Raw genomic sequence first — 7,388 nt, 5'->3', positions numbered from 1 at the left:
AGTGTCCCACGACCGCAACTTCCTGAACGCGGTGGTGACGGACATCGTACACCTGCACTCGCACAGGCTGGACAGTTACCGCGGCGACTACGAGAACTTTATCAAAACCAAAGAAGATCGACTCAAGAACCAACAGCGAGAGTACGAAGCGCAGCTGCAGTACAGGCAACATATACAGGTACCACACACACAGCGGTCACATCGTTAAATGGAATGAAAATGAGTTGACAGCTTTTGTCCCGTTTTCTCCTTCAATTGCGCTGCTCATTGTGGTGTGTGCGCCTTGGCTACCTGGCGGCACAGGGTTCCTACGAAAGTATGGAAAAACATGGAATTTGATTTCATTAATTTCCAGGTGTGGAAAAGTATGGAAAATGTCAACTATTGTATGGAAAAATATTAATGTTTCCAAGACTGTTTCAATAGCGCTCTCTATTTTCTAAAACAAAAAACTACATTTTTCAATCAAATGCTGAGACACTTCCTGCCACAAAAACTGACAAATCCAAAGTTGAACACATGTTTAATGTTTAATGATACCCTGTGACAATTTTATAGTACAGTGTTGCCAGCCTGAGAGCTTGTATCAACCATAACATATAAATATTCCCAATGTATGTGTAATAATAACAACGGATTTTATCATCATTAATGTGGTTATTTAAAGCTCCCTTATTTTGACTATTTAGACCTTCATAGAGGGACTCTCTAACATGTATTTAGTATCAAAGTGTCAATTTCATTTCAAAAACACTACTGTTTTGTCATCCGTGTGTCCAGAAAAGGACCCTCAGACAGTTACTTGTTTGAGCCCGTTTTGTATCTGCTTTGTCCATTTTTGGCCTTTCCTCTGATTGGTTGCCTCCGTGTAGAAGAGCCACTTGTGAGAGTACACGTGTTTGTTATGTCAACAACGCTGGCTGGGGAGCGGTGAGGTAGGCGGAGAGCTTGGCTCGTGACGCGGAGATAAGCTCGAGAAATTCCCATAAGCTGCTTTCTGGCCTCTCGGGAGAAACACGTCTGGAACTCAGGAATGCGTGCACTATTTGCATTGATATTTCACGGTTACTGAGGCACCATAGAGCCAATATAACGTTCCAAATACAGACCCTTTCCAAAGAATTTGAATATCATGGAAAAGTTTATTTCTATAATTCCATTCAAAAAGGTAAACTTTTATAGATTATAGATTCAGGGCCCACAATTTAAACAATTTCAAGTATTTATTTGTTTATTTTTACATCATTTGGTCTTCCAGCTCATAAAACCCACGAAATCAGGAATTCAAAACATTTTAATACTGTGAAAAAAAAATCACCATTTCTCAGTTTTTGTCGAAAAAAAGAAAGAAATTAGAGTCACATTAAATCAATGAAAATATGGTACTTTCAAAACGATATGTTCATCTTCAGTACTTGGTTGGGAATCCCTTTGCATGAATCACTGTCTAGATGCGCCGTGGCATTGAGGCAACCAGCCTGTGGCATTCCCTGGTGCTGGTGCTGAGGCTGAGGCTTGCCGTCAGTTCTTCTTTGTTTTTGGGTCTGGCGCCCCTCGTTTTCCTCTTGATAATACCCCATCCGTTCTCAATGGGGTTTAGATCCGGCCATTCGAGCAGCGGTGGCATGGGCATCGAAGCAGGTTTTGGTGCTTCTGGCGGTATGGGCGGGGGCCGGGTCCCGCTGGAAGATGAAATCGGCATTTCCATACAGATCCTCAGCAGAAGGAATCGTCAAGTCCTCTAAAACATTCTGCTTGACTGTTGCGCTGACCTTGGATTTAAGAAAGCAGAGTTTACAAACACCTGCACTGGACATTGCACCCCAAATCATGACGGACTGCGGATATTTCACACTGGAGCTCAAGCAGCTCGGGTTCTGTTCTTCACCCGTCTTCCTCCAAACCCTCGGACCTCGATTCCCGAATGAAAGGCGCACTTTACTTTCATCGGAAAAGAGGACCTCGGACCGCCGGCCGACAGTCCGGTTCGTCTTCTCCTCGGCCCAGTGGAGACGTTTTCTACGTCGGCTCAGAGGAATTCGTCAATTCTCATCCATCTCAAGGAGCCGCCGTGGCGGGCAAGATCGCTCTCTGCTGTCGTCCGAAATTAACGTCACAACTTCGTGCACGTTCCGATAACTAGCATAGCTCGGGGTTGACTGCATGATGGTTCAAAGGGATGAAAAGGGATGAAATAATCTGTTTTAATTCTTATTCCACCAACGCAATATTCATCAGAATGCCGTGTTTCGACGAGTGGCCCCCAAAATTTGGGCTTGAGTTTTCCATTAATGGTGTGTTTGTGTGTTGTTTCAGGTGTTTATTGACAGGTTTCGCTACAACGCCAATAGAGCAGCTCAAGTGCAGAGCAAACTGAAAGTGCTGGAAAGACTGTAAGTGCTCGTGAGTACGCCAACAGTACACCGCAATCATCATCCTCATGATTCAAGATACGCAATGATTTGTGGACGATGTGTCGTGACGCTGATGTTTGCTCGCAGGCCCGAACTGAAGCCCATCGACAAAGAAACTCAGGTCACTTTAAGGTAAAACTCCAGGAGCGGACGGACCGGGGAATGCGATGTGCCGTACGACAAACGCTGGCATTGATTTCGGCTATGGTTGCACGCCAGGTTTCCAGAGAATTTTGAGAAGTTGTCTCCTCCCATCCTGCAACTAGACGAGGTGGATTTCTACTACACACCCGACCAGCACCTCTTCTCCGGACTCAACCTGTCCGCCGACCTCGAGTCTCGCGTCTGCATCGTACGTCTTCGTGTCTTTGACGTAGCTTCAACGCTCACATCTGTCTCGGACGGACGGGCCTTAGACCTGTCTTGAACGTGTCACAGACATTTCTTGGGCATTTCTTAAATACGTCTTGGCAGCTGTGTCATTAATGTCTCGTAGACCTGTCTTAGACATGTCATAGACGTCTTAAGTGTGTCGTAAATGTTTCTAGCAAGCATCTTATACATGTCTTAAATGTGTCTTGGAAGCTCTGTCATAAATGTCTCATAGACTTGTCTTAGACATGTCATAGACGTCTTAAGTGTGTCGGAGATTCTAAAACGTCTCTTGGAAGTGTCATAGACCTGTTCCAAGCGTATCTTAGAGGTGTTGGACGTTTCGTAGATGTTTCTTATATGGAACTAAATTTAAACATGACTTGGATGTGTTTTACACGTGTTTTAAATGTGTCAGACATGTTTTGCACATTTCTGTGATTTGTTTTACACGTCGGACAAATTTTGGACGTGTTTTCCGTGTCTCAGATGTGACTTAGATTTGTCAGATGTGTATTAGTTTTACACACGTCTTAGACGTGTCTTACATGTGTCTCGGACGTGTCTCAATGAAATGCGTCTTAACGTTCGGCGCTCCCATCAGGTGGGTCAAAACGGTGCCGGGAAGAGTACGGTCCTCAAGCTTCTGATGGGCGAGCTAACGGCGATCAGCGGAGTGCGCCAAGCTCACAGGTGAGACAGGCGGCACCCCCGTGTGGACGTTTCATGTACTGACGTGTAGCGAACAGCCTGCACCTTGACTTTGCAGTTGATTCTTTTCACCACCGTACTGGTAACGTAACTGACGTTGCGTGCGTCCGTCCGCAGGAATCTGAAGATAGGCTACTTCAGCCAGCACCACGTGGACCAGCTGGACCTGAACGTTTGCGCCGTGGAGCTACTGCTCAACAAGTTCCCCGGTAGGTAACGGCGGCGGCGGGCAACCGTGCGCCCCGAGTGCAAACGACGGCGGCACTTCCCGATGGACGTCTTTGTCGCCGCAGGTCGGACGGAGGAGGAGTACCGCCACCAGCTGGGGGGTTATGGCATCACAGGAGAGCTGGCCACCAGGCCCGTCGCCAGCCTGTCGGGAGGGCAAAAGAGTCGGGTGGCCTTCGCCCAGATGACCATGTCCTGGTACGTCCGTCGCGGGTGCCGCCGCCGAGACTGCCCTCTGACGTGCCCGTCCGTGTACTCCTCTTTCAGCCCAAACTTCTACATCCTGGACGAGCCCACCAACCACCTGGACATGGAGACGATCGAGGCTCTGGCCAACGCCCTCAACAAGTTCAAAGTCAGTCCGCCAATGAGAAACATTCAACATCTGCTTGTCGACTTTTGGCTTGTTACATTTGCATTGCGTGACGTTTGAATGGCCAGCACGGTAAAAGACGGTTAACACATCTGCCTCACAGTTCTGGGGACCGGGGTTCAAATCCCGGCCCCGCCTGTGTGGAGTTTGCATGTTCTCCCCGTGCCTGCGTGGCTTTTCTCCGGCACTCCGCTTTCCTCCCACATCCCAAAAACATGCGTGGGAGGTTGATTGAAGACTCTAAATTGTCCGTAGGAGTGAATGTGTGCGCGAATGGTTGCTTGTTTATATGTGCCCTGCGATTGGCTGGCGACCAGTTCAGGGTGTACCCTGCATCTCGCCCGAAAATAGCTGGGATAGATGCCAAGCACGCCCGCGACCCACGTGAGGAGAAGCGGTAAAGAAGATGGCTGGATGGATGGACGGTTGTTTGAATGACTTGACTTTTGGGTTGTTTGACTTTAGAATGATTTGACTTTTGTACATTTAATTTTATTTGTATTTTTTTTACGTTTTTCAATGTTTGACTTTTCGTGTTTGACTTTAGAATTACAGTGGACCCTCACACATTCACGGTTTGGCAGCCACAAATTCACTTATTTTCAGATTTTTTTTGTTTTGTTTTGTTTTTTCAAATTTTCTACAATTTTTTTCCAATTTGTCAATTCGTTTTTGGGGGGAGGACAAGGGGGCAACCCCGAAAATGCCTATTGCCGGTGTATGCCGACATTCAAGAATTTATTTAATTAAATATAAAATACATAGAATGTAGATGTTTTATTTTTATTTTTATTTTTTTATGTTAAAGTCTTGAAATTATGCAAAGTGTAATGTGCGGCAATTATTTGCAGATTTTTGCCCTCCACCGTAAATGTCGGGGGTTCGCCCTATTTGACTTTCGAGGTGTTTCTGAATTATTTGACTTTGGGGCGTATGACTTAAATTATGAGTTTGGGGTGTTTGAGTTTAAAATTTCGTTGGACTTTTTTAGTTTTTGACTTTTAAGGTGTTTAACTTTTGGGTTTTATGACATTTGAATGGTTTGACTTTTGACTTTTTAGTTGTTTAACTTAAGGTGTTTGGCTTTTTGGTTCGGAGTTATTTGACTTTAGAGTTGGTGTTTGATGGAATGATTTGACTTTCGAATTCGGACTTTTGGGTGAAATCACGTTTGAATGATTTGACTTCAGGGTTATTTGAGTAGAGGTGTTTGACCTTTGAATTATTTGACTTGTGACTTTTGAGGTGTTTTGGACTTTTGGAATGATTTGACTGGGGTGTTTGCGGGTGTTGGGGCACCGCTGTCTCCTTGCTGATGACGCGCCGACGTGGCTTTGGCAGGGCGGCGTGATCCTGGTGTCGCACGACGAGCGTCTCATCCGTCTGGTGTGTAAAGAGTTGTGGGTGTGCGAGGCCGGCAAAGTTTGTCGGCTGGACGGCGGCTTCGACCGATACCGCGACGTCCTGTACGAGCAGTTCAAGAAGGAGGGCTACCTGTGAGAAGGCTGCCTCGCCGCGCCCGCCGCTCATCCGAACCGCCCGCCGCCGCCTCCCGTGAGAAAGGACCGACCGTGTGACTTCCTGGTTTCCAGAGGGGGAGGGGCCGAAGGGGTCCAGTATTGATTTTTTTTTTTTGGGGTTCATTTTAGCGCTCAGATGTTCTATTTACTAACAAAATAAATGTCTCACATCATGTGACCACCTCCATTGCGTCGCACCTTCGCTTCCTGTTTCGTCTTTCGGAAGCCAAAGAGGAAAAACCAAAAAACAGGAACAGGAACTCCCTCTCCACTACATCAGGGGTATCCAATTCGTTTTTGTTGCGGGCCACGTAGTTAAGGTTTCCCTCGGAGGGCTGTTATGACTGTGAACCCGTCGTCGCCTCTTATTATTACATGCACAAAAAAAAGATGGATAACTGGTTTTGAAATCAGAAGTCAGTTCAAGGTTCAACTATTATTCAATTTTCAAAGGGGGCTTGGTGACAAAAAAAAAAAAGGTTTGCAAATAGCTTAACATCCTTTGAAGTGAAAACAGTTTGCTGGGTTGGTATTTCAACGAGAAACATGAAATCACGGCACCGTTGGCTTTCGTGGGCCCGATCTGGCCCTCGGTTTTGAGTTTGACACGTGTGCGCTACCGTTTCCGAATGCACTCGGAATGAGTGTACCGCGGCTCGCCAACATCATTCCGCTCACACTTGGTTGAAAAGTTCCTTCTGAACGTTTTCGGAAAACAAGAGTCAATCAATTCAAATGCGTCCGACCTGTACCAGAGGCAAAATTTGGATCGTGCACCGCACATTACGTGCATCCCTACTCACAGGTGGCCAACTCAAGGACCGCGGGCCACATATGGCCTGTCACACTTTTTTTGGGGGGGTCGGCCAAAGCGAATCAAGTGTGCAGGCTTGGTTGGTTGTGAAAACCCTGGAATAGTCAGGAAATCGAAAAGGCATTTTCCAGGTCCTTGAAAAGCTAATGAACAATTACGTTTGCTGTAAAGTTTTGGAAAAGTCATGGAAATATTGTGTGGATAATATTTAGGATAAATAAATCAAACAAAATGGTGTAACGTGCGATTACGATTTCAATTGACACGGAAGTGCAATGTGAGCGTTAAGACCTTTTCGCAGCGCACTTGTTCAGCGAGAAAGGTCGACGCGGCCGCGCGCAAGGACGATGGCGCCCCGCTGCAGCTGATGCCGACCGTGCCCACATTTGGAAGTGCTTTCCAAAGCTCGTTCTGGCACGACAGTTCCACGAAGAACGCTTCCAGGTGGATTTCAGACTGAGCGGGGAGCATTTTGAAAGCCCCCTGCAGGGACGTCTCGGAATATCACTTTTCTATTGTCCCGGAGCTCAGGACACAGCCTCTATCAGGACATCTCCATTTGTGCCTTGCCGTTGACAGTACGGATGACCAAAATACACTCAGAAATCACTCCGCCGACGCCTCTCCGATTGGAGGTGCATTCGGATGTCCCCGTGACGCCGCTCCGGAAGAGAAGATTCTGTTCGGCACGTCAGCCACCCTTTGCGGTTGCTGCGCCACGAAACAGCTGGCATTCCGTGGTCGTGCTCCCGCAGCGCTTACACAATGAACGGGAACATCGACGGCGTACCGCACGTTGCCGAGCGTGCTGTGAAAAGGCCTTAAAGCAAACACGTGGAATGTTGGCCGGCCGCCACTCTCGAGCACGCTCCCTCCCCTCGATTTCAATTCTGAAATGTTAGATTTGCCAACTAAAATGCCAAGGAAGTGTTGTTTCAATGTTGCTTACTGAAAGA

General features: G+C 47.0%; 1 protein-coding gene across 2 annotated transcripts in view; it reads left to right on the top strand.

Moving 5' to 3' along the window:
• The window catches only part of abcf3 (ATP-binding cassette, sub-family F (GCN20), member 3), a 23,999-nt gene extending 18,184 nt beyond the window's left edge, over positions 1-5,815 (top strand). For both annotated transcript variants that reach the window (XM_061681850.1, XM_061681849.1), the window contains 9 exons: positions 1-178; positions 2,317-2,393; positions 2,502-2,546; positions 2,634-2,766; positions 3,391-3,479; positions 3,615-3,706; positions 3,791-3,923; positions 3,993-4,080; positions 5,440-5,815. The exon at positions 1-178 is cut by the window's left edge and continues 23 nt beyond it. In XM_061681850.1, coding sequence (XP_061537834.1) covers positions 1-178; positions 2,317-2,393; positions 2,502-2,546; positions 2,634-2,766; positions 3,391-3,479; positions 3,615-3,706; positions 3,791-3,923; positions 3,993-4,080; positions 5,440-5,598 — 994 coding nt within the window. In that variant the 3' untranslated portion in view covers positions 5,599-5,815. The remainder of the gene's footprint in view (positions 179-2,316; positions 2,394-2,501; positions 2,547-2,633; positions 2,767-3,390; positions 3,480-3,614; positions 3,707-3,790; positions 3,924-3,992; positions 4,081-5,439) is intronic.
• Positions 5,816-7,388: the final 1,573 nt, after the last annotated feature.

The sequence above is a fragment of the Phycodurus eques genome, chromosome 7 (assembly GCF_024500275.1).
Source record: "Phycodurus eques isolate BA_2022a chromosome 7, UOR_Pequ_1.1, whole genome shotgun sequence".
NCBI classification, from domain to species: domain Eukaryota; kingdom Metazoa; phylum Chordata; class Actinopteri; order Syngnathiformes; family Syngnathidae; genus Phycodurus; species Phycodurus eques.
The sequence above is the reverse complement of the archived record's forward strand: the minus strand, read 5'-3'. Positions and strand labels throughout refer to the sequence as shown.